The sequence below is a fragment of the Nyctereutes procyonoides genome, unplaced genomic scaffold (assembly GCF_905146905.1).
Source record: "Nyctereutes procyonoides isolate TBG_1078 unplaced genomic scaffold, NYPRO_anot_genome, whole genome shotgun sequence".
Taxonomy (NCBI): domain Eukaryota; kingdom Metazoa; phylum Chordata; class Mammalia; order Carnivora; family Canidae; genus Nyctereutes; species Nyctereutes procyonoides.
Genome location: NW_026575044.1, coordinates 38,614,238 through 38,641,742, shown reverse-complemented (window position 1 = coordinate 38,641,742; position 27,505 = coordinate 38,614,238). Strand labels below are relative to the sequence as shown.

General features: G+C 39.8%; 1 protein-coding gene and 1 pseudogene across 1 annotated transcript; one reads left to right on the top strand and one right to left on the bottom strand.

Annotated features, from left to right (window-relative positions):
• Positions 1-14,557: 14,557 nt before the first annotated feature.
• LOC129508784 (40S ribosomal protein S17-like) lies at positions 14,558-14,943 on the bottom strand (annotated as a pseudogene).
• A 162-nt stretch (positions 14,944-15,105) lies between these two features.
• LOC129508785 (ubiquinol-cytochrome-c reductase complex assembly factor 6-like) lies at positions 15,106-15,328 on the top strand. Its single transcript, XM_055323884.1, has one exon. The coding sequence runs from the start codon at positions 15,125-15,127 to the stop codon at positions 15,326-15,328; it is 204 nt and encodes a 67-aa protein (XP_055179859.1). The 5' UTR covers positions 15,106-15,124.
• Positions 15,329-27,505: the final 12,177 nt, after the last annotated feature.

Genomic DNA, 27,505 nt, shown 5'->3' with positions numbered 1-27,505 from the left:
AACAGATTAAGGTGCTAATTTTGTTGACTTCAAAGCATGACAATTCTGGCCAAACTTCTCTCAGTAAAGCCATCAGAGCAGGCAAAAGGAATCCTATTCTCTTGATGCAATTGGAGGAATGATTCTCAATATCATGGGGTGAGAGGAAATACTTTTTCAAATTATACGTGGCCTTGACCATCCAGAATCATTGTCCTTGAGGAGAAGTGCCACTTGTTCATGGGAGTGAGTTATATGCTCGATGGTAAGGAGATTAAGCAAAACAAAGTAAAACAAAACTGTTGGGAACCATTAGAATCTGCTGTGTGTGTGTGTGTGTGTGTGTTTGGCCCATGAGAAAAATTATTCCCAGCTCTCAGACTTTCCTAAAGTATGAACAATGTTAAGAGATCCAACTTTTGATTTGGACTTAAGATTTTAAATTTAATGTGACATATTAATGAAAGCAATGTGAGATATTTACTCAAATCATAGTTTTCTTCAGGGTAGTACGAGATTCAGTCATGGATAAATCAGGAGTGTATTCCAGACTCTGAAAGACAAGAAGACTAGAAATCACAGTGGAGGGGAGGGGGGCAAACTGACACTACTCAAAAAAAGAGTTAAGTTTGAGAGGCAAACGATACTATTTGAGGGAAGTATTAAGTTATAGCACAAGTCATAAACATAATGCAAAGTCATAAACTCTATGAAGGCAAACCATAGCAGACACTCTGCTTACCCTCCTGGCATGGAGTATACGTACTGGCACCAGGGACCCTCATGGAGGTGGACCCTGAGCTTTTGATTGTTGAGCATGCTTCTCTCCTGCAAGTCAAACCATTTGATGGCTCAACCTTTTATATGCATTTGGATGTAGCTAAGTTGTATTTTCATTAGTGGTAATTCAAGTGAATTGAGAAACATGACAGACTGAGCCTAACGTTTTAGTCAGGTTCAATAACATTGGTTTTATTTTATTTTATTTTGTAAGATTTTATTTATTTATTCATGAGAGACACAAAGAGAGAGAGAGAGGCAGAGACACAGGAGGAGGGAGAAGCAGGCTCCATGCAGGGAGCCCGACGCGGGACTCGATCCTGGGACTCCAGGATCAGGCCCTGGGCTGAAGGCTGCACTAAATTGCTAAGCCGCCCGGGCTGCCCACTGGTTTGATTTTAGAAGCACACACATTTTTCTATTTAAAATATTTCTCTGAGGACTCTAAAGGGCCAAGTGCATTTTTTTATAAAGGTGAAAATGTATTCCTAAGCAAAATGAAAAAAGTTGGGATGCAAATGTGAAATTGTCCTTGAAATACAGGCACATGGAATTATGAAGATTCCATAGAAATTTTCTGGGAACTATTATTTACTGAGTGCTTGCTATGTGCCAGACCAACTGGTTTATAAGTGTTATTGGATGAATGAGTTGAGTGAATGAATGAACAAATGAACAATCCTACGAATACTTACTAATATTTCCTTTTTACCAATGAGGAAACTGAGGCTTGGGAGACTGAAACTGTAAGAAGTCACCCTATCTAATAAATCTTAGAACAGAATTCAAACCCAAATTTCCTGATTCTATGTGATGTAAGAAAGATTCAAAATAGTGCTGGGAACACTTATTCTAAAAACCCCTCCGCCTTAGGTCAGCTGATGAAGATAGCTTTTATTTTTCTTCTTGAAGTTCCTAACTTCCCTCAATGAGTGCCAATGTCCTCATTCATTTTCTCACATTACTCATCTCTTTTACCCACAAAATTCTGGTTGAAATAAGCGGAATCTTCATGCTTAGGAGCTTCTAATGACATAGAAAACTGGGAATACTAACCCAATGTTCTGATCTTTTAAAAAAGCCCAGACAGAAAAGAATATTGGCCCCAGCGGTCAAAACCCAGACAACTCCAGTTTTGATGGGACAGCTCCCAAAAAGTTCAGATGCTTCCCTGAACTTATCCAAACCTTGGGCGGTCTCCTGCTTTTTCCGGAGGGAACATGCTTGGTGGATGATGCACCAAGTTTGAAACACATGGAGAATGCCCTCCATAGGGACTCTTGGGTCTTAAGTGAGGTTAAATCCCAATTGCACATCAGGCTGCCATGGTATTTTCTTCTCTGGAGAAATATAAGCAGGCTTTGTTGTGTTACAAATGAAATTTTAACCACACAGAAAGCACTGGAAGTTATATCAGGTGAAGTTATCAAATTTTTGTTTATGGTTTTCATTTATTAAGCCCCTACCATGTGACAGATATGTCCCTAGATGCTTCATCTATGTTATTTTCTTTAGTCTTGTCAACAAACCTGCAACATAGTTGTTATTTCCACTTAACAAATAAGGAAACTGAGTCCCAGGTTGATGAAGTAACATGTTCAGAATCACACGATTTATAGGTGTGAGTTGGGATTAGAACCAATTCTGTCCGTACCCAAAACTGTGCACTTAACCTTACCATCATGTTCCCTGATCAGAAAGACATGAGGAAAGATTACATATGTGAGTGGGTTTGTATCTTATCTTTATTTCCATTTGACGCAGCCTCCTCTGGTCCATTTCAGAAGCAGGGATGAAAGTAGTGGTGCTGGCTGGCACCTCTGGTTCTCATATAGCAAACATGGACAATGTGGCCAGGCCTCTGGGCAGAGGTCACCAGCTTCAGGCCAAGTGACAGAAGTTAATGGGTTCTAAGGCAAAGCAAACCATCAACTGGCTGGAATCTCTGAGAAGCCATTAGGAAAAGTCTGACAAGATAGACTAAGAAATTCATGAGTGACTTGAGAAATCAGAAATAAATCAGGAAGAAAAAACAATTGATGTGCAAGCCAATTCCCTAAACACTAGAACCTCACAGAACCAGTAAAAGTCCCCATAACTTGGGCCTAACTGAAACTGTGGTCCCTTTACTGTAGCAATTTAAATCAACTATTTATTTTGGCTTCACTCCTCAGTGACTTGTTCTAATCGAAATGCTTTGATGAGATGTACAAAAAGGATAAAAATATGATTGAGAAGCCAGAGAGTAATATCTCGGTTTAAAACAATTGTGAACATAAACTTTAATCTCCGGCCATGTTATAAGGGCTATTTTGACCAATGAGGGCAAAGACTTTTAAGATACTATTTGAAAAGAATTTTGGGTTTCAGAGTGGGTGTAAATGCATCCTAACACTACCCTTACAGAATATATTTTCTGCCTGTAATGTCTTTCTGCCTGTAAATCAGTGCACATTTGATATCTAAAACTCCATGTTTTAGAGGTTTCCATAATAATCTACAGCTCATAAGAACCTAAGGTTAGCTTCATGCTGAGTTCGAGCAGTATTTGTGGGACTTGGGTTCCTGTTCCTCCTACAAGCAAACCAGTGGGCTTCCCTCCTATGTTCCGTGAAGTATCTTTCTTGATCTACATAAAATTCATCTGTTTGTGGTGTGCTTACCTGAAGTGGATATTATCTTCCTGAAGCCAATAGCAACAATAAAAAACAAGTGTTAATATTTATCAAAATATCACCATATATCAGGTATCCTCTAGCAGAACTGGGTTTGAAGCCTGACCAAACTATTTGACTGCCTGTGAAAACATAGTAAGTTATTATCTCTCAAATCATCAGTTTTTTAATCTAAAAACTGGTGATAATATATTGGTTTGAGAAAGACAAATGCCATATGATTTCACTTATATGTGGAATCTAAAAAACAAATGAACAAACAAAAAAAATCAAACAGACTTTTAAATACTGAAAGCAAACTTCCTTTACACAAGGAGATCAGTCAAATTGAATTAGGTCTATCTTAATGATCTCATTGTAACTTAATTATCTTTTTACAGACCCTGTCTCCAAATATAGGTCACATTCTGAGGTACTAGAGGGTTTCAAAATATGAATTTTAGGGGGAAAGGAATTAATCCTAAAGCATGTGAAATGCTGAGAACATGGCATACTTTCAATAAATCCTAGCTCCCTTCTTCTGCCTACTTCCAAGGTTTGGTGTAAAGAAGACACAGAATATGTAGTACATGTTCTTTCAGTGGATTGTTCAGGTTATTTAGCAGATACGAAAATGCAAAATAATCCTATTTAAATGGAATGTCCATTGCTGCTCTTTGGCAGGCCTTCAGTTTAAAACAAAGGCAAACTAGACTTCACTTTACATCTCAAAAAAGCACATGTCAAGTTTCCAGGAGGAAATTTTACTTCCAGAGCTCTCAGTTTCCATTGAGTCAACTTCTAGTCAAAAGCAAGCAAAAAACTAGAATGATGGTGACAGTGATGATGATGTGACCGGGTAGCAATAGCAGCTCATATTTACTGAGGACAGACACATATGAAGCTCTTCAAATGCATTCTCCCATTTCATTTATCGCATCTTCTACAAATGAGTAGCTGTGTGTGGTCTTTCAAATAAACTGACGACTTTTTTTTACGATTTCTTTTTTTTTTTTTTTTTTTTTAAGGAGAACACATTAGGAATTTCTACATGTAATAAAGGGTAAAATCAGTGTTGATTTCAGGAGAAGATTCACCAGCCCAGATAATCATTGTAACTCTAACTGTAGTTTTGCTGATATTTAAGGACAAGTAAATCATGTCTGAATTGACTAGAATATGCTGACATCTGCTTTTGGACCCAGAGCCTGTTCTGCTGTACAGAGAGATTCCTTAACAGGTGTCAATTGACCATGAAAGGTGGAGATAATGTGCTTTCAAGTCCTTCTCTACCTATCACACTGCTCTGCATGCCATGAAGATAAATAAATATCTGTGGAATGAATGATGCACCACCCCACTGGACTTCTGCCGAGTTGCTCTCTCCTTTCAGGATCAACATGGCTAACAATTCTGACGGACTCACTGATCAAACAGCTGTCATGCCCCTCTTCTGGACACTCAAGAGACCTCCAATAACACACTGCTGCAGAATGAGGGAGAGCACCACTTGGGTCCTTGGTAATTTACTCTCAAGTGCGTTAGGGGTTTTGAGCAAGAATCCTAGTCACGTAAACATAGCTGTGAAACAATTGTTAGGAAAGTAGAAAAAACAAAAGTTGAAATTTCCAAGGTTTTTATTTAATGGCACTTCTACATCCGCCTCCTGAGGGAAAGAGAGAGAGAGACATGGCAGCTGCCACTGACAGTGATGGCAACACACATTTTGAAATGCTGCAAATCATAGAAATGTCTAGGCCATGGTAATACCTGTTGGATTCTGCTTTTGCCTACTTCTGCCAGAAGAGGCAGGTTGCATCTTCCTCATTTAGTTCATTGCAACTACTCATCAGAAAGAGTCAAGTGGGCATTGCTTTTGGTGACTCCTCCAGACTTGAACAAAGGGAAAGGGGGGACAGATACACTCAGAGAGCTGCTTTCTGTCAGCTGGTTCTCTGGACACGCTTAGGCCTGCGGGCAGGGCTTTGAGTTTCTGGCCTGCTGTCAACCCCATTGAGCAGCAGCCTTGGCTGGGTCATACACAACATTTTTTCTGTCTGAAGGATGACCTGGTTAGCAAAGGACAAATAGTAAAGCTCCCAAAAAATAATTAAGTCCTTGGACCCCTTTCTGCAAACACAAATCTGTGTGAGGTTTTCTGGAGCAAATGCTGCAGACTGCATTCCAAAGGCCAAAAGGCAAAACACCACACTGGTCAGTAACCCATGTTCTCTCCATAAATAGCACCATGCCTTTCTGAAGCAATGAGAGAGAATGTTAGACAGTCCCATTTGTGGTACCAGCTGGATGGAAGCTTTAATTAACAGACATGAATATGACAAAGACAACAACAGGGATGGACAGAGGATAAATTCAGTCAAAGCACAGCAGGCTGAAAAGTCCCTTAACTACTTGGGCCTCAGTTTCCTCAGCTCTAAAGTTAGGCTAGTAAGTCCATTCCATAAGGTAATCCACTTAACCAGAACCCATCCATTGAGAACCTACCACACGTACAGTACCATGCTAATGGCTGGTGGTGAAGATCAAATAAAATGTGAGGGCCCAGCTGAGCAGCTGCCTCATAAAAAAAAGCCTTTCTACAAATGTTTGTTGACTATGGAAGAGGTTGGGAAAGAGGAAGCCTGGGTTTCCTTTGAAAATGTGGATATTTATTCAGATTCCCAAAGTATTTATTAAAAGTATTAAAAATTGCTTTCTTCTACAGGAATAATGATTAAGTACTAGAAGCAGACAACCAAGACCCTGGGAACAGAGAATTAAGACAGGAATCGTGAGCTCTGTTCCTGCTCAGGGGAACCTTGACCGAGCTTTGACAGATGTGACTAGACTCCCAGGAGAATCCATGGCTTCAGATCTAGGTTCATATTGGTTAAGAGAGGAGAGGAAAGGTGCCGGGGGTGGGAGTGGGGGAGTGATGAAAGGGCAAATATATTATAATGAAAAGTATAGGATAATTCTTAGGAACAAACTAACAGACATGTTTATCCTGTGAGAAGCCTTAGTGACTTCAGTGGTTGGCTGGAGGGAGGGGAAAATTGAGCTAGCATTAATCATGCTCCCAAGTTCAACTCTAGCTTCTAACAAAATACACAGTAACTGGTAATGCCATCCCGGTCCTCACAACACCCAGAATCAAGGCCTAGCTGGAATTACCCAACAGGATTTCAGACAAGGCCTGGGATCATGCATTTAAGCTTATTCTGAAACGCAGGCTGCATGTAGAAATAGATTTTTCTCAATCTAATCTTAAGAAAATCTGAACTTAATTAGAGTAACTGGGTACTTTAGATAATCGCATACTTTCTTTTTTTCCTCAGGAGAAGCAATTTGTGGCAAAAACCAGCCAATGGCACTAACCACAACTATTCCAAGCCCAGGTTTGGGTAGTAGCTCTTTTAATATGTATTTAATAGAAAAAAGTAATCCTTTTTTAACTACCATGTATCCTCTAGTTGCCGTTTCCCTGTGTTTTGTGATTTCTTTTGGCATTATCGTGTTCCTCTAAGGGTTAACAGAAGGTTAACAAAGATGACCTCGGGGAATTGGAGGAGTTGGTGCTTCAAAACATCTTCTGGGCGGGGACTACAGATGGCAGGTCAAAATCAACATCACTCTTCAGCTGCCTGGTATGCACCTTATGAAACCAGGCACACCCATGCTAAAATAACGAATTGGCCAGCACTCAGGGAAAATCACAAATGCATTTCTTCTCCCAGTGATATATGTAGAAGCAAAGGGTGGAGGTCGAGTATGGAGAGAGTAGGAGAGGAGGTGAAGCATAGCTGAGATGGCAGACAAGGGAAGTGAAGGCAAACCAGAGCATCCGATGCAACCAGTCTGTGAGGAGACCCTCCAAATGCTGGAATGTCTTCCATGCCAAAGATGCTCAGGATGAGTCCAATTTTAGCCCAGGAGAAATGAATCATCTATAGGGCAAAAGGTTTAAAGAGAAAAAAAAGTATTATTCCAAGTATGCAGTGTTGTCTACATCCAAAACTTCTAGGTCAAATCCAGTGAAGAACCGATGTGGGAAAAAGAAAGCAGCCTGAGCTCTCACTGCTCTGGGTTGGCTGGCAAGTGTCCTCATGCTCACACCACTGATGTCCCAGCCCTGTTGGTGGGCTATGGGAGGAAAGCTCAGGCCTTGTACCTCTTGATGCTTAGGGAATGCAGGCTGGGAGTCTCTGACTTGTACACCCTTTAGTTAAAGGGAATACATCCTTTTCAATGATAATGATAATGATGATGATGGTGATAAAAACATCTCAAAAAAGAATGGGGGTGTGCTTGGGCTTATAATTTATTCCAAGCCCTGTGGAAGGCAAGAGGGTTTGAAACAGTAAAACCTTATTTGCTCATGCAGCTCTGAGTAACTGAAGGGAGAAAGAGCTCAGAAAATAATTGATTAGATGCCAATTCACATAGCTCACTTAGTCTGCTTTTTATTATCAGTATTTCTTTAAAAGGCTAATAGATCCTGTTCTTGACAAGCATGAAGCCAGAAGGTGGGCTCTTATCCAGTGTTTTCATTTTTCAGCCCTCAAGAGGCAATGATTAGATCTTACTATTGAATGCGCAAACCACACTCACTGTGTGAACTCTCTGAGAGCACTCCCCACCTAGGGATAAAAAAGTAGAGAGGTTTTATTGGAAGGATTGTAAAAAGAAGAGGGAGGAGCATTCTGGGTCTCTTTGGGCCAACTGATGAGGGATGAGTTGATTCTCTTATGACACTCTAAATCTACCCTCCCAGGGAGGAGGAAAACCTGAAAAGATGACTTCAGTGATTTAATTCCAGGTCTTAGAATAGCCAAACCTGGGCTGGAGAGGAGCAAGCATAAGTCAACCAGTGAAAGAGAGTTCTCTAAGTGATCGAAGTCCTGTGTATCCTAGGTAATTGCTGTGAGTGGAATTTCTCTCTTGCACATCTCATAAACTGTAACTGAACCTAGGAAAATGTGCCAATCAATGGATGCTCTTCACAGATTGTATGATCTAAAACTGAGCTACAAGAAGCCAAACATGATTACAATGTGCTTCCAGTCATAATTTTGTGGCAATGCTTTTCAGAGGCATCTTTTGGTCCAATAAGCACTGGGTGTGTTTTACTCATTACAATACAGTCAGTATCAAGCTGCCACACATTGTATCTGTGTCTGCCACTTAACTACCCTCAACATATACTAAATGTGCAGCTCTCTCTCCTTCATAATGAGATTGATTAGTGAGTCTCTGGGTGTGCCCTTGGGAGTTAGACATCCCCTTCCATCACCAGTCCAGTGAGTGAAAAGAGGTAAGATTTTTTTTTTCTCCAAGGAAAAAGACATGCAAGTGAATGGATGGCCTAAAGCCTAACCTCTGGGGCTAGCTCCTAGATAATCCAGTTCCTTCTGATGATGGCAGACTCCTGTGAGGTGCTGGTGGGGCTAGCTGGGCTGGAGTTCCTTTCCAATATTTGGTTGGTTAGATAAAATATCTTTCAATTCTTGAGTATTTAGCTGCACTCAGTTTTTCTGAGCAGTTGCCCTACTTTTAAGAGAAGCTAAGAAACAGCAGGGCTTTTGAGATAATTATATAGTCCACTCAGCTCTAATTCATATACAGCCATTAAATTTTATAGATTCCTATTTATGATGCTATAACTAAAGAGATTTTTACAGTTTCAGATTAAATTCCTATCTTTGGAGGGAATATAATTCAGTTATAAAATGTTTCTCCTAGACCGAAACTACCTAGTATACAAACTCTTGGTCAGAATAAAAATATTACTAGAAATCTCCATAAATATAACTTACATCATTAAAAATTATTTTGTAAAATAGTAAAACTAAGGTACCTGGGTGGCTCAGACAGTTAAGTGTCTGCCTTCAGCCCAGGTCATGGTCCTAGGGTCCTGGGATCGAGCCCCACATCGGGCTCCCTGCTCAGTGGGGAGTCTGCCCCCCCTCCTCTGTAATCTCTCTCACTTTCACTTTCTCAAATAGATAATCTTTTAAAAGAATAGTAAAACTATATCTTTAGAACATATGCTGATGTGACACATTTCTTATTTCCTTGTTATTTGTTTATGTACAAATATGTTCACCTATCTTTTTAAAAGTCATGTTTTTATTATACTATTCAGATTGTATTATTAAATAAATTTTAATATCAAAAAATTTACCTTTCAATATTTACAGATTAGTATTGAGAACACAGCCTCCAGTATAACAATGTATAGAAATGACAACAGCATAGATTAGTCCAGATATTAAAAAGGCAATACACAAATCAATCTGATTATTTCAAAGACACATTCAGTGTTGCCTATCAATGCCCTTCTGCACTGCCAGTGAGCCCATCTGTGTTCCCTGGGAGCCACGAGAAACGGGATAACGCTCAACCCCAGGGAAGGTGACAACTGAGTGGGTAGAGGGCAAACCTGTCCTTTCCATTCTATTAGGGGTGAGATGCCACAACAGCTTTTCTCCCACAGTATCTCACAAATATATTTGTTTTTTAAGGGAGGTTAAATATGTTTTAGCCTTGAGAAATCTGTTACTATAACCATAACACAGTTGATATGAAATCCATAGATCATTGCTTTGTCTAGGGTGTTTTTCCCATGACTCTCAATACAGAAATGTTCACCCGGGGTGCCTGGGTGGCGCAATCGGTTAAGTGTGCAACTCTTGGTTTCGGCTCAGGCTGTGATCTCAGGGTCATGGGATCCGAGCTCTGCATCAATCCAACAGTCAGTGCAGAGTCTGCTTAAGACTCTCTCTCCTTCTGCCCCTCCCCGCCTCAATAAATAAATAAATAAAACCTTAAAAAAATGCTCAGCCAGGCTCTCACCCTTTGCCACTCCATGGATGCATGTATTTGAAGGCTGACAGACAGTTGGGAAAGGTAGCTGTCATACATCCATGTGGAGTTTAAAGAGTTGACACCATCATGCTATCTACTAACACTGTATTAAAAAGGAAATCTTATTTTTTTCCAATTTTTCTAATTTAAGTTCTTTTATTAGATAGGGTTTGTTCACTGCCTCCATGGTGTCTGTTGTTTTTTCATACTCTTGGCTGACTTACCTTCACTCCCTGGACACTTGGGAACACGCTCCCAGCTGGGTGGAGAGGCCTCTAAGAGCTGCCAAATTCAGAGTGAGTTTGTCCTTCATAAAAAAGTAATTAAAATGTTCCAATGTAGTTCCTCTGAGAGGGCTAGAAGCTCTCAAGTTCTCTCCTGCTACTTTATCAAAAACTCCTGGGTAGACATTGAACACCAATAACAGTGCCAAAAATAGAATTTTTTATCAAATTAATATATGTATTTATTCTTAAGGCCAAATGAAAGTCCACTATTCTCTTTTTAGACATTTTTATTGGATGGTGTGTGTGAGAGACAGAGAGAAAGAAAAAGAGAGAGAGAGAAAGAGCCACCCTATAGGAGAGCCAGATTATGTCTCCATCTAATGAGAAGTCCATGCTGTATGCTATTTTTCAAAGAAGTGCCATGAGAATCCCTGAGAATTTACCGATCTCTTCCAATTTTTATCATTTCAGTTACTTTCAGAAGTGGCTTACTAAGAGCATCTCTTTTAAGCCCAGGAGTAAGTTAATACATCAAGAGAAGCGTTCAAATCCTTGATGCCTTTTGTTGGTAATTTCCTTGTGTGTTTTATGTCTCCCAGAACAGATAAACAAGGGGTGTTCACTAATTAGAGTCAGAAACCTCTCAGCCCAAAATGTCTGGAAAATCCTGTGTTCTGTTAGTTCTAATATACATGCACCAGCCATAAGGGATGCCTAATAGTGCAAGACAATAAAATCCCTTCATGTTTTCTGTTTTAGGGAAATCCTGCATGGTTGCTCTAGGGTCATAAAAAATTACTAATGTGTTTTCTCATGGCGCTGGGCCATAACATAAGGCCCTGTGCAATGGTATTGTAAGCAGCCTGTAATCACAAACAAATGTATTCCACCAGCAGATGAGATGTTATATGAGAAAGTGTGAGAGGTTAGAGCTTGAGCCTTGGTGTCAGCTATGAAGCAGGTCCCCCCATAGCTGAAGACCCCAGAGGCCATGCAAATGAAAATGACAGTGCCTGGGAGATGGGGGTGAAAGGAGATGCCAAGAGAGATGAGGTCATCAAAAGACCATCCAGCTTCCCTCTGAATGGAAAACAAGAAAAGGCTTCAATTCCAGTGCTATCTGGACTAAGAAAGGAGGTGGAGTTTATGGGTCAGGTTGAGGGAGACGTGGGTGTCCCAGGAAGGGGGATGGGTAGCCAAACACAGAGCCAGCAGTCCAGGAGGTAGCCTTGTATCGGCAAGTGAAATGGATTGTCTGTTTCTGCCACCACTTATCTGATAGGTTCAATGGTCAGGTTAGTGCATGAAGAGGCAGATTGTTAACATAATGGCAAGGGTTGTCACCCACTATGGGTCTGGCTTGGAAGGACACTCAGGGCTGCTTTCATAGACCAAGATGAAAGGGAACTGTCATAGAGAAGTTGATGTGTTTTGCCTTAGATTCCAAAAAGGATCATTTGAGCTGTGCACAGTGACATTTCTCCAGGTGAGTTCCTGCGACGAGTAGGAGTATGTTTCAGAATTCGCTGATGGAAATGGGGAGAATTCCATAGAACAACACAACCAGCTTACTCAGAAACAGTGCAGTTACCCAGAAACAGTGCTGTGTAGTGGAAATATACAGGTTGAAAATCCTGACTCCACCATTCCCTCACTGATTTTGAGCAAGTTATTTATGCTTTCCAAACCTTGGTTACTTCTTCTGAAAACAGGGAGAGAAATATCTGCCTTAATGATTGTTGTCAAAGTAAATCTCCCACTTAAAGACTACTTTTATGCTGGCAACTTCCAGGTCTTTCCTCTCTGGCCCAAATTTCTTTTCCAAGTTTCACAACCGCACACTCTATCCCATGTACCACAGGCTCTTCAGACCAAATGTTCCAAACGGAGACATTTTTCTTCTCTCTCACCTCACAGATCTGTTTTCTACTCAGCTGAAGATACCATCATGTGTCACTGGAAAACTTAGAAGTCTCTCAAATTTCTTTCTCTTCATCATCACTCTCCAATCAAATAAACTGCAAAGCTTCAGCTCTTGATTCCAGCTCCCTTGAAGCTTCCTAGTGATATCTCCATCACCGGTTTGGGTCCCGCCATTCCATGCCTATTTCATCACAAGAGTGTCTTGTCTCTAAGGTTGGCCATTCGCCACACTCCATTCAGAGAGACTTTTGGGAAGAGCAAGTCCTTTGGGTTCACTCCCCTCCTTACACAGCTTCTCACTGCCCTCAGGATATTTCTTACCCTGGCTGGCTAAGATCTGATCCTTTCTTACCACTCTGGCATCATATTTGGTCTTCATTGTTCTGGCACTGTAAATTCTCTCTATACTGAATTCTGTTGACTTTCACTCAACTCTGGGCCTTCACGGAAGTTGTTTCCTCTACCTGGAATTGACTTCCCTCTCTCTGCCTCCCTCCCCCTTATCTAATTGCCACTCATTCTTCAGGTTAATATAGAGATCACCTTCCACAGGAGTTTCCTCCTGTGCATAGGAGGAAGGCTGGATATGCACCCTCTCATGTGCTGGCACCATACCTTGTAATCTCCTCATCACAGGTACATGACCTTACAACACTGGACTCTCCTGGAACTGTCAGTCTCTAGTAGAAAGGAAATTCTTTAAGGACATTGTGTATTCTTTAAAGGAAGGAAGGAAGGGAGTGAGTGAGGGAGGGAGGGAGGGAGTAATACTACATGTTGAGCACCTAGCACAGAATCAGTCTCATACCAGCAAAGGCTAGTCTTCACTCTCTGCTGATAAAACAGACATCTTTACCTTTCTTTTTTTTTTTTTTTCATCTTTACCTTTCTTAATCAGGCCTCCTAATTACTTTTTCACCCTCAGCAAAGTGGCGAAGTATCTTCACATCTCAGTATGCTAAATTTCTATAGTCAGCCAAATGTCCCCCAAACCCAGCAGGCTACATCACTTTCAGAAGCTGGTTCTGAAAGCTGGTTCTGGTTGGAGGTTTTGTTTGTCCGACAAGGCCTTTATTCTCCTTCACTTTTTGTCTTTTATTAACAGATTTTATTTTCTAGAGCAGTTGTGGGTTTAGAGAAAAATTGACTGGAAAGTACAGAATTCTCATATATCCCCTTACTTCTCACCCACACAGTTTCCTCTGTTATTAACATCTTGCATTGATGTGGTACATTTACCACCATTGATGAATCAGTGTCAATACATTTCTATTAACTAAAGTCCATAGTTTACACTAAGGGTCACTCTTTGTATTGTACAAATTTGGGGGTTTTGATGAATGTATAAGGACATATATCCACCATTATGACATACAGAATAGTTTCATTGTCCTAAAAGACTCTTGTGTTTTATTTATTCATTGTTCTCTCTTTATTTCTTCCCATCTTCCCAAACCCCTGGCAACCATTGATCTTTTTATTGTCTCTATTTTTGCCTTTTCCAAAATGTCATACAGTTGGAATCATACAATATGTAGCCATTTCAGTTTGACTTCTTTCACTTGATAATTAGCATTTAGGGTTCCTCCCTGTCTTTTTATGGCTTGATAGTTCATTCCTTTTTATCACTGAATCTATATACCATAGTTTGGATGCACTATACTTTGTCCATTCACCTATTGAAGGACTTTTGGGGCAATTATGAATAAACATTTCTGTGAACATTTCTGTGAGTTTTCAATTTATTTGGGTAAATATCAAGGAGCACAATTGCCGGGTCATATGGTAGACTATGGCTAGCTTTGTGAGAAGCTGCCAAATTGTCTTCTGAAGTGGTTGTGCTATTTTGCATTCTCACCAGCAATGAATTAGAGTTCTTGCTGATCCACATCCTTGTCAGTATTTGATGTTGCCAGTGTTTTGGATTTTCATCAAAAAGGTGTGTAGTGAGGTCTCATTGTTGTTTCAATTTGCAATTCTCTAAAGACATATGTTGAGCATCTTTTCATATGCCTATTTTCCATCTGTATGTCATCTTTGATGAAGTATCTGTTCAGGTTTTGGCCCACTTTTTGTTCTTGTAGTTGTCTGAGATTTACTAGAGATATTACAGTCCAGCAGAAAGATTCAAACAGCTCCACGTGGTGTTTTGAAATTCATCCCAACTATAGGGTGAGTGATCTGTAGATTGAACACACCACCAAAGTCGAGTTTCAACATGTCCTTAGTGTCAGGATCTACTTTAACTATCTCCTGATCCAGGGCTGAGAAATCAGGAACATAATTCTCTCTCCTCCTGCAGGTCGATGGAGATCCTCTCCCCAGGATCTCTGAATCCGCTTCATCAGATGTGTGACACTGTCTACTATCTTGTCACAGAGCTTCTTACTAGGAATAATGGCAATCTCCTTGCATAAGCGCTTGTTGTTGTGGAAGTTGTCCAGGCACATGTGGTACTCCTCAATTATGACTTGGGCTGCCACCTTCATAGTTTTGGTGCAAACACAGTCCATGTTGGTGGGTATGATAAAAGAGAAGTTTTGGCTTACTTTTTAACTGGGTTGTTTTTTTATCCTTGAGTTTTAAGAGTTCTTTGTGTATTTTGGCTGCAAGTCCTTTATCTGACATGTGTTTTACAAATATTTTCTCTCAGGACCTGCTACTGAGTGCCAGTGCACTCCATGTCCACTGACCATGCCTGCAGGTGTGTCTTGGGCCACCTTCCTGAAAACGTTTGCTGCTAGCCTCCTGACCATGTGTGCCGAGGCCAAAGGGGTGCAGAGGTACCATAGGCTGGACCTGACAATACTTGAAATTCCACCAAAGCCCGGGGAATTCAAAATGAAGCTTTTGGGAATGAAAAAGACACACCATGAACCACAAGTTTCTCGGCAATAGAAACCTCAAAATACAACTTTGCCAAGAACTCTGTGAATAATGCCATAAGTATCAAATATATATTTTAAAAATTTATTGAGTCAAACCAGTTGTCTTTACCCCAATGCAATGCTAACTGCAAGAGGAGGTGCCCAGGTATTAACTGATGCATTGAGATTTAACTATGGATTGCCCAATGTTTCTTGAAAACTGCCAAAGTTTATATCATCAACTTTTTGAATTTAGTTGAATAGATACTTAGTCTTGAATATCATGTGAGAAAGAATATTTGCAGTGCTTCTTGACCTTGCAATTCTGGTTTATTTCTCTGAATAAGCTTGACTATCATGGAAAATGGGAATTATAAATTAACTATAATAAAATTGCCATTGACAATGAAAAAAAATGGACAAATATTTTCTTCCAGTCTGTGGTTTGTTTTTCATTCACATAATCTCCTTCACTTTTGAATGATAGTTTTGAGGGATATAGAAACCTGGGTTGATGGATTTTTTTTCCTTTGAACATTTTAGATATTTCATCCTACTCTCTTGTTGCTTTGCATGGTATTTGATGAGATGTCCAATGTAAATTGTATCCTTGTTTCCCTATAGGTAAGGTGTTCTGTTTCTCTAGCTGCTTCTTCTTCTTCTTCTTCTTCTTCTTCTTCTTCTTCTTCTTCTTCTTCTTTGGAGAGAGAAGAGAGTAAGTTGGGGGAGGGAAGAGGGAGAATCTTAAGGGAGAGAGAGAATCTTTAGCAGGCTCCACACACAGTGTGGAGCCCAACATGGGTCTCGATCTCACAACTCTGAGATCATGACCTGAGTGGAAATCAAAAGTCAGATACTTAACCGACTGAGCCACCTAGGCACCCCTTTCTCTGGCTTCTTTAAGGATTTTCTCTTGGTTATTGATTCTCTGAAATTCGAATATTATATGCCAAGGTGTATAGCTTTAGATATTCATCCAACTTCGTATTCTCGAGCTTCCTGAGTCTGTGATTTGGTGTCTTCTTGGCCATTATCCCTTTAGATATTTTCTCTATTCCATTCTCCCTTTCTTCTCCTTCAGATATTCCAACAATGCATATCTTTCATCTTTTGTAATTGTCCCACAGTTCTTCGATGTTCTGTTTTACTTCATTTCCTTTTGTCTTTCCTCTGTTTGGAAAGTTTGGGAAGTTTCTATTGACATATCTGAAAGCTCACTAACTCCTTTCCCATTCATGTCCAGTTTTCATCTCTTTGCTTACATTACTCACTTGTTTTGCATGTTGACTAGTCTTTTTTTTTCCATTAGAGTCCTTAATATATTAAACATAATTATTTTCAATCCCCTAATAATTTTAGTAACTGTGTCATATCTAAATCTGGTTCTGATGCTTGCTCTCTTTCTTCAGGCTGTGTTTTTTGTTTGCTTGTTTTGCTTTGTACTTTTTTTGTTGAAAGCTTGACATGATGTATCAGGTAGTAGGCCTGTAGTGTGAAGTTTTATTTTAATCTAGCTGGAAGTTGTACTGTGTTTAATATTTGCTGCAGCAATTGGTTCCAGAGACTTCCAATTTCTCTTACATCCTTGTTTTGTCTCCCTTGTTAACTTTTGGCTATCTTAAGTACTTCATCTTAGAGAAACCCTGTGTCTTGCAACTGTTTCAGCTGTAGGTCACTGTTATTATACTGAAGACCTGTTGGTGGCAGTAATGGGGGTAAGCATGGAAGAGGGGGAGCATTCTATAACCTTATTACTAAACCTCAGTCTTTCAGTGGGCCTACATCCCTGGGCTGTGACTTTTGTTGCTGTTTCTTCACTGTCTTCCTTTCCTCCTTAGATGAGATAAGGAGGCTAAAGAGAGGTCTATGAAAATTAAGTGTAGGGCAAAGCTGTTTGGGGCCTTAGTGTATATCGTCTGCTCCTAGGAGCAGTTTTAGGGCCCTGGGTGTTGAAGAGTGAGAAGGACAAAGCTTTAAGGAGATCTAACTCTGAAAAAAGGCTGGAGGTGCTGGTATTACCTCAAACAGAATCTGGAGCAAGAACATGGTGACTGGGGTGATACATAGTGATGTTAACTGGGTCATGTTTCCTCTGTGAGCTAAAGGAATAAACAGGAAAGTCCTGGACTAGAGGACAAAATGCAGGTGAAACTACTAAGGAAGCTTTAGATGATTCAAGGATTGAGAGAATGAGTCAATTAGGCAGAAACTGCAAGTTATGTAAATCATGGTCAGTGAACCAAGCTACATTGAGGTACTGTAAATGACCATATGCATCAACTGTAACGGGAATTCTCAGTATCTGTGACCAGTAGAAACCATTCCAAACATTCCAATTAGAGTACATTAAGTATAGACATTGCAGATCCATCCTGGCTATTTTGCTGCCTCTGACATTTGACATGCAGAGTGAGAAGAATATAACTGAGGTTTCCCAATAGAATAGCATACAGATATTTAAATGTTGTTATTTAAAACATTTCATATCCCAAATTAGTAACTAATATGCCCAGTTGACACTTTCAATTCAGGTGTAAGCCCCATTCCATTCCTACTATAATTTGCTAAGTCTCAGGATCCCTGGGTGGTGCAGCGGTTTGGCGCCTGCCTTTGGCCCAGGGCGCGATCCTGGAGACCCGGGATCGAATCCCACGTCAGGCTCCCGGTGCATGGAGCCTGCTTCTCCCTCTGCCTATGTCTCTGCCTCTCTCTCTCTCTCTCTCTCTCTCTCTCTCTCTCTGTGTGTGTGACTATCATAAATAAATAAAAATTTTAAAAAAATTTGCTAAGTCTCATTCTTTCCTTTTGATAGACTCAAATTAGGTGATAATACTTCTTCTAACCAGCCCAGTTTTCTCAAGGTCAAGAATGGAGGGAAAAATGGCTCTTGGTTTTTCAAAAGTTTCTTTTTTACAATAAAAAAAATCTGCTTCAGTGTCACTACTTTATAGTTATCTCTGATGTATAGGCCAACTCTAAGATGTATTCACATTTTAGTTAGGAGTTTTCCTCTTTAGAAAGAACAGACTAGGGGTGCCTGGGTGGCTGAGTCAGTTAAGCATCTACCTTCATCTCAGGTCATGATCCCAGGGTCCTGGATGAGCCCTGTATCAGACTCCCTGTTCAGTGGGAAGTCTGCTTCTTCCTCCACCCTTTCTCCTGCTCATGTTCACATATTCTCTTTCTCTCTCTCTCAAATAAAGAAATAAAATATGTTTTAAAAAACAGAAAGAACAGACTATACTATGGTGAAGAAACCACATGATGGAGGGAAAACAGAGCAAAGTAAATGGGAAGGGACACCTGTTGCCTGATACAGGAACATGCTTATACATTATACAAGGACATGATATATAAGAGAATTGCAACAAAGTAAAGCAAAATAATACAGGCTATTGTTCTTTGGGGTGGTGTAAACAGATAAGTGGTCATGGAGACAGTTTCCTCAGAGCCTTGTGCTTGAGCTTTACTGGAGATATGTTTCATCACATCGCTTGGAGAAAAAATATGACCATTCACTCAAAATATTTATTAATATTTTTCTGGCCCATTGTGAACCAAATACTATTCTCAGCATCAGGCATATAGCCATAAAGAAAACACAAAAAAAATCCCTGTATACATGAAGCCTACGTTTTGTGGATGAGAGGGAGAACATCAGTAAACAAGTAAATGATGATATGTGCTACGGGAAAAAATTAAACAGGAAAAAGGAAGAGGGTGCTCAGATGAGGGATATGGTTGCAATTTTAAGTTGGTTGGGGAAGTTTTCTCTGATTAGGTGATATTTGAGCAAAGACCAGAGGGTGATGTGGGAGTGAGTCATGTGGCTCAGTAGAGGGAGAGCGCTGCTAATGGAGGGAATAGTTTAAAATTCCCAAGTCAGGAGCATTCCTGGAATGTCAGAGAAACAGAAAGGAGATGTGTGGCTGGAGAGGTGTTAGACCTGGAAGAGTAGAAGGAGATTAAATCAAAAAGTTTTAGGTGCCAGGTCATGGAAGACCTTGTAAGTCACTATAAGGACTGTTCTTTGTTTTTTGTTTTTGTTTGTTTATTTTACTCTGAGTGAGATGGGGGCTATTGGAGAATTTTAAGCAAAGAAGGAACATAAGGTGATATATTTTAAAGGCTCACTCTGCTGTGTTATGGGTATACTTTATAGATACAAGGGAAGGAACAGGGAGAAAGCTACCGGTAGTAGCTTCCAGGAAGAAGTCATGTTGGGTTGGCCACGAGGAGGAGTAGTGGAGGTGGTGAGAGAGTTCACGTCATGGATACATTTCAAATACAATTTCCTGACAAATAGGAGGTAGACTGTGAGAGGAAAGAGGAGTCAGTGATGACTCCAAGTTTTTAGTGTGAGCCACTGGAAAGAAAAAGCTGCATTTCTTCAGGCAGGAAAACAGGATCACAACAGGTGTAGGGGAACGATCAGGAGCTTGGTTTGGCCTCCAAATGTTAAGCTGCTGTAAAGATGAAGAACAAACAGATGACAATGGAAAGGAACGGCCAGAGATGTAGCAGGAAAATGGAGAGAATGTGATGCCCCCAAATGATCAAGTAAAGAAAGTGTTTCAAGGAGGAGGGATTGATCAACTGTGTCACCTGTTCAGATAATTCGAGTAAAATGAGGACAGAGAACAGACCTGTGGATTTGGCCGTGGACAATATGGGGAACTCTGACAATCTCGGTGCCCATGATCATGCAGGATAACACTTTAAGCAAGAAAAGAAAAATAAGCTGCATAAATTCAGGTTGAGGAATGAGGAAATGAAGGTCATTGTCAAAAGGTTGAAGTCTATTTGGCAAGTTACCTGTACAATAAAGGTATGACTTTTGTCCTATCTCATCTCTATGCTCAACTACTGCTCATTAATTATGTTTCAAGTTTGCTAGTGAGTTCAGGGATGGGGTTCATGCCCTCATCATGTAACCTTGAACCTGTACCCAAAATAACTTAGATTTTCTCATGATGAAAATGAATATAATGGTCACCACTAAACTAAAATATCAAAGCCTGGGAATTTCTGGCCTGAGGGAACACAATTCTGGTATTGGATTTTCTTAAAAGGAAAGCCACATTCCACAACTACCTTAAAATCTATAGAAATGGAACAATTAAAAAATACAGAAAAAGAAAAAAACTGCCAATCCAAATCTCTTTTGGTGGATTGGATGGCTCCTGCATAACTGTGTCCTGTTTAGAATGGACATTCCTCACTAGCATAATCACCTGTTGCCATTTGGAATTCAGGGAGTTGTACAGTGAGTGAATAAATGAAATGAATCAATGAATAGGATTCGTTAGTTATGGTTCTATGGCTCTCCCTGACTCATCTGACCACATGGTAACTATTATTTGTTATTTCTTTGGCCCTACCAAACTTGGTGCTACATTCCTTGAGGATGATATCAAAACTTTGTATTCTTTACCACACTTAGTTTAGTATGAGACCTACTACTTAATGTTTCAGTCATGATTCTCCAGAGAAGTAAAATCAATAGGATATATGTTATAAGAGGAGATTATTATAGGAATTAGCTCATATGATTATGGAGGCTGAGAAGATCCACCATCTGCCCTCTATAAGCTGGAGAATCACAGGCTAGTGGTTTAAATCAGACTGAGTCTGAAGGCCTTTTTGCTCTATTCAAGTCCTCAGCTGATTAGGTGCTGCCCACCCTCACTGATGAGTGATGCCCACTGAATCAGATATGGATTCAAATGCCAAACTCTCTAGACACATCCTTATAGACACATCCAGAAATAATGTTTCACCAGCTATCTGAACATTCTTCACTCCAGTCAAGATGAAACATGAAATTAACATTTACAATATATACCAATTGACAGAGTAAAAAAAAATTTTTAAAGACATTGAACTAACCCAAGTCAAGAAAATAAATTTAATTTAAAACCCTCAAGACAAAGAGACAAGAGAAACAATCCAAATAAACCTTACCAAATTCAGATTATTATGGTTTGTAAGATTAAACAAGTTGGAGCCATATTTGTCATACCTTCCTCCGCTGTTTTGATATGTAAGACACTTATCAGAAGGTTTCCACCATTAATCACAAACTATTATTTGCTGTTCCCAATCACTGGTAAAGGTCTCTCCAGGGCTACAACCTAAGCCTTCCAAGAACCCTGTGTAACTGTTTTGTGTGATATTTTCTGCCAAGGAAGCTGTGTTCTTGGTTGCACAAACTTTGGTGTATCTCAATGAGATCCTGAGATTTGATTTTAGCCCACATACTACACACACACATGCACACACATACATACACGCACACATACCCTACTCCTCACACACCACCACAGGGGATCTTAGCTAGCATTCTTGCTTTTTTGCCCCCAAATAAATTTACATCATTGCTTAGGTCAGTAACAAAAAACAAACAGACGAATATTGAGTGATTTGATGGTGGTCCATCCTAGTTAAAGATTGTTCAGTTCATATAACTTATTCACAGTCAAGATAGGAGTTATTGCAACTGTGATCTGCAGCAGTGGCATGGATAATAGGAAGGTGACTTTGGAAAAGCAAAATGTTAAACTCTAACCTAAGACATAATTTGTGATCCTCCCTCCTTGCTGATTTAGTAAAGCAAACACTGTGAGCTTTAAAACAGTAGAGATGTGCATCTGGAAATTGAATGTTGCTCTTTTCTGTTTTTACCTCTACTATGCTATTGGTAACATGATACTTGAGGTTGTAGCAGAGCTTCCAAAATAAACTTGATCTTTAGAGTTTTACAACAATGATGGGTGAGACTCACAAAGTTCAGAGATTCTGTCCAAATGGAGAATTAATGTTTTTGTGCCAATTTCCTTTACCTCCGAGTTATTGAGCTGAAGTTTTCAAAATAATGGCAATTTCTTGACTGTTTCATGCCACTGATAGGATGTAACACAAAAAGAACACATTTCTCAATGACCACTCATCCATCCAACAACAATTTGTTGTAATTTCTAGCATTTTGCCCATGCCTAGATTAAAACATTGAAAATAAGGAATATGGTATTCAGATTTGGAAAGTGGGATATGAAAACATACTCTTCATACATTTGTACCTTGACACACCCAGTCCTCTTTTGTCCTCCTGTCTTTGATGGAAGCCATCATCCAGAAACACTCCTAAGTTGTTAGCTATGGTCAACAATGAGAAAGGCAGATCTTTCCCAGCCAGAGTTAATCAAGAAATGAGGAGAGATTTTACTCTTATCCTTTCCAATTATAAAAAAAGAAAGAAAGAAAGAAAAACAAAATAGATGTCACTAAAAGATGTTTTCATAACAATGGAATCAAATCCTGAAATAAAATTCAAAAAGCCAACCTGGTATTCTTCTCGATATGGGGTACACTATTGGGATCTCAGGGCTATGACAATAATGACTTAGACTGTAGGACAGGACAAGTAGTCATTCACACTACACTTGCATGTTCACTGCTCACAGAGGTGGCATCTCTATGAGGAGGCTGGAGCAGGCATAAACGCCCACCACACAGCTCTGAGGCTGGATCTTTACGATCACACAGACAGCAAATTGCAGAGCCAGGGCTTGAATTGTGATTTCCAGCTTCTAAATCTGTATCATTAGTCTGCCTCTGGGGTGAAATCTTGAGTTTTGTAGGTAGTTTCTTTTTATTTTACTAAATACTTGGAGAAACTGATTTTGAATTATAAAAGCCTAATCCGCCTACGTTAAATCCTGACATTGTTGCATATCAGTAGGAATTAATGTAATGTCTTTAATCTCTGCAGCTATGAAAGGAGATGTCACCAAATGACACCAGCCACATAGAGTTATAAGAATTAAATAGAATAATGCCTGCAAAGCATAGAGCCTGATAAGTGCTCAATAGACTATGGCTGTAATTACTGATAATAACAAATAAAACATGTCCATTGTAGACAATGCATCCAAGTATAAAGCAGAAAATAACAATTATCCGTGTATCTATCATACTGATATAATCACTAAAATAATATAGTTTCTGGTTTTCTAGATAGTGCCACATAATACACTCTTCTGTTAAGAAAATTTTCAAATATATATAAATGTTAAAAGATAAATACAATGAACACCTATATATCTTTGATTTAGAGACAATAATCATAAATACTTTGCCATATTTGCTCTGTCTAAACGTGCACATGTGTATATTTTTATATGTACGTATTCATTTTTGCAGACATATTTTAGATTGCATTCATCGTGGCATTTCAACCCCAAATATTTTGATATGCATCTCCTATAAATAAAGACATTCTCACATATAATCGTAATGTCATTATTACAACAGAATATTAATGATTATTCCCTAATGCCATTTAATATCCAGTTCAGAGTCACATTTTCTTAATTGTCTGCAACATTACTTTTTCCTGTTTTTTTCTCCCCAAATCAACTCATGCATTGAGTTTGATAATGTCTCTTCTGTTCTAAAACAATCTTCTCATCAATTTTAAGTGACTCTTGGGACCCCTGGGTGGCTCAGTGGTTGAGCAGCTGCCTTAGGCTCAGGGAGTGATCCTGGGTCTGGAGATCGAGTCCTGCATCCAGCTCCCTGCAAGGAACCTGTTTCTCACTCTGTTTGTCTCTGCCTCTGTCTCTATGTCTCTCATAAATAAATAAAGTCTTAAAAAAATTGTTTTTGATTCAGGGGGAGAAACAGGCTCCACACAAGGAGACCGATATGGGACTTGATACCGGGATGGGGGTCACGCCCTGAGCCAAAGGCAGATGCTCAACCACTGAGCTACCCAGCTGTCCCAATTTCTTTGATGATTCTTTTTTTTTTAATTTTTATCTATTTATGATAGTTACACAGAGAGAGAGAGAGAGAGAGAGAGAGAGAGAGGCAGAGACACAGGCAGAGGGAGAAGCAGGCTCCATGCACCGGGAGCCTGACGTGGGACTCGACCCGGGTCTCCAGGATCGCGCCCTGGGGCAAAGGCAGGCGCCAAACCACTGCGCCACCCAGGGATCCTTTCTTTGATGAGTCTAAGCATATTTTAATGATGCATACCTTCCAACGCAGGCCTGGCCATCACCAATTCTTTAGCTTATAGACACACAAGTGGTTCCCACCTTTTTTTTTCCTATTATAAACCATGCTAAGATGAATATTTGGTTCACTAACTTTTTCACCCTGATTACTTCCAAATATTTATTTTTCCTAAAAGATATAAAAATATTTAAGACTCTCCTTACATATTAGCAGATCACTTTCCAGAAAGTCTGATCTACTGCTATCCCCTAAAGTATCTGAGTACACCGGCAGAGCTAGGGTTCTCAACCTCTAGGTCCTGATTTGAATGTCACCCCTCTAGGGGACATTTCATGGTCATCTACACTGCAAGAGCTTGTTTCCATAGCCTGGGATTACTTCATTATCTGGCTCCTCCCTTAGAGGAACAAGGAATTTCTACTTGAAAAGGTCATAATTTTTCTCTGAAACTGGAAGCTCAGTGAAGCTGACAGATTACTTTTTGTATTGTGCTGATTTTCATAGACTTTTAACACAGAACTTCTGGGTCTTTAATTTTTGCCTACACAATGTACACATTAAGATTAAATATTACCATATGTACATTAAATATTGTCAGTACTTTGAAACCAGTGAAAATTTATCTGTTGAAAAATTCTTATTTTAAAATAAAATAACCCCAAAAAACAGTATTAGGTGAGTGGATAAGTAAGTATGGCAAAGCTGTATGATAGTACAGTCTGTAGACATTAACAATAGTGCTCACTTTGTGTAATAACACAGAGGGAATACTTACTAAATTATACGGATACAATAATTGTTAGAAATTCAGAATAATAAATCTAGGACAAAGAGACCAGTATGACCTAGTTAATGCTCCAACTATGAGTAATCAAAATTATTTTTATGAAGTGTTTTCTTTCTTTTTATCCAAAGTACAATGAAAGAAGGAGCTTTAGAAAAACATTATTCAAGCATCCATGGTTCTTGCTTACCAAACTATATAATCAGAAAGAAGTTTTCATGCCTGGGTGGCTCAGGGGTTGAGCATCTGCCTTAGGCTCAGAGCGTGATCCCAGGGTCCTGGGAGCAAGTCCCATGTAGGGCTTCCTGCAGGGAGCCTACTCCTCCCACTGCCTGTGTCTCTGCCCCTCTTTCTGTCTCTCATGAATAAATAAATAAAATCTTAAAAAAAAAAAAAAAGAAAGAAAAAAAAGTTTTCACTCATGATAATTTCTAAACTTTTCAATCTGATTCCTGTAACATGAACTTACTGATAATAGTACTTCAATCTATAAAGAATCTGGCAAAAATAAAACAACCAGCCGGCAAATAAGTCTTTTGTAATTTTCCATTTCCTTCTGAAGATTTTTAGCCATGTTTTATTACGGCAGTATTTATAATTCCAATTTTTAATTTATAGGCCCCTTCCAAAATGTATCCATTTGCACATCAGCATGCAAATAAACATAGCAAATGCCAGGTTATTTTAGTGTCTTCACCTTAAGTGGTAATTAAAGGCATTTACTAAGCATTTCGAACCCAGCATTGTACTTGTTATATAAAGCGGCTTGCACCATAGACTTGGCCTGAGCTCTAGAACCTTACAGCTAATGACCTGCGATCAACAGACTCATCTTTCGTCGAACCACATGACAAACCTCCTGGACCCAGAGCCAAAGGAATTTACAGCTTTCTAGGGGAACATGATATTTGCTTTGACAGTTTCACATAGCTTTATCCTGAAGCCAGACAAAGAGCTAAAGTTTCATCTTTACTCGCCTTTCCTAGGATCAAGCCCTTTGATGGAAAAAGATCATTGGGAATCCATCTCTAGGCCTGGAGGTGTTAGAGGCAGAAACCAGACATACAAATCCTGCTCTCTTTGGGCCTCTGGGAAAATACCTAGCCATCATTGCCCTGATCTCCCAGTCTCATGTCGTCCACCCGGCTCCAACATTAGCTCAAGTGCTGACTCCCAGCATTGCGTGTGTCTGGGAAGTGGGAGAGACAAGGGGAGGGAAGGTCAAGAGGTGTGGAACAGAGCCAGCTAGTGACGCCTGCCCAGAGCACTAGCAGACCTCATTAGACTCTGGGGTAAGTTTTGAAATGCTCCCACCATTGCTCCTGCCTGGCACCCGAACCCCTATCATTTTAAAGCTAACTTTTAGCATTCTTATCTTCTCCCCAATGCTGCAAGGTAAGACCTGTGCCTTTCTCACGGCTCCAACATTGACACTCTTTTGGAGCAAAATTTTTTACAAGCAATAGTGCCGAGGTATCTTAGCCAATTTCTGCAATCAAAGTGAAACAAAGAAAGGAAACTTCATAAAAATTGGCATTGCGGAATGTAATGAAACACAATAAATAACAGCCTGGGGCACACTTAATAACCTCAAGGCTTAGCATCCCAAAGGTTTTCTTGAGGTGTCATGAATAGATCTTTTTTTAAAAGATTTTATTTATTTATTCATTAGAGACACACAGAGAGGCAGAGACACAGAGAGAGGAAGAAGCGGGCTCCTTGCAGGGAGCCTGATATGGGACTCCATCCCCAGACCAGGATCGCGTCCTGGGCCCAAGGCAGACGCTCAACCACAGAGCCACCCAGGCATCCCATGAATAGATTTTTTAAGAGGGAGATGGCATTTTCTAATTGGGAACCTACAGTTGAGGTACTTTCTGAAACATATATAGTCAAAGATAGCAGTCAAGTGGCCACACGGCAAAAAAATTAAGAAATAGGTCATTGTGAACCTAAAATACCTCTTCAGAGTGGAGTCATGACTTGTAAGATATAAACGAATATGAAGCAACCAGACATGGCCAACATGGTGGTTCCTTGGGGCTCCTCCATCAGGCAACATGTATCGTGTTAGAAGAACCCACGGAGGTTCAGAGTGGCTAGAATGGGGCGGGGGAGGTGGTGAAAGTTACTGTGAAAGGTGAGACAAAAAAGGTAAGCAGGACAAGTTCATCACAGGTCATTTTAAAGAGTTGACAGTCATTTAAGTGTTTAAGCAGAATTATTTTGCATGATCGATTCATGCTTTAGAAAAATTTCTCTGGAAGCATGAAGAATGGACTGAAGGCAGGCAAAAGTAGTGACAGAAATACCCAAGCAAAAAATGACAGTGGCGGAGTTTGGGGTAGTGGCTGTAGAGGTTGAGAGATATACGTGGATCGGGGAGGTATTTAGGAGGTAAAA

Coding starts and splice junctions, on each gene's coding strand:
- LOC129508785 (XM_055323884.1), top strand. CDS start 15,125: ATGCCTGCAGGTGTGTCTTGGGCCACCTTCCTGAAAACGTTTGCTGCT.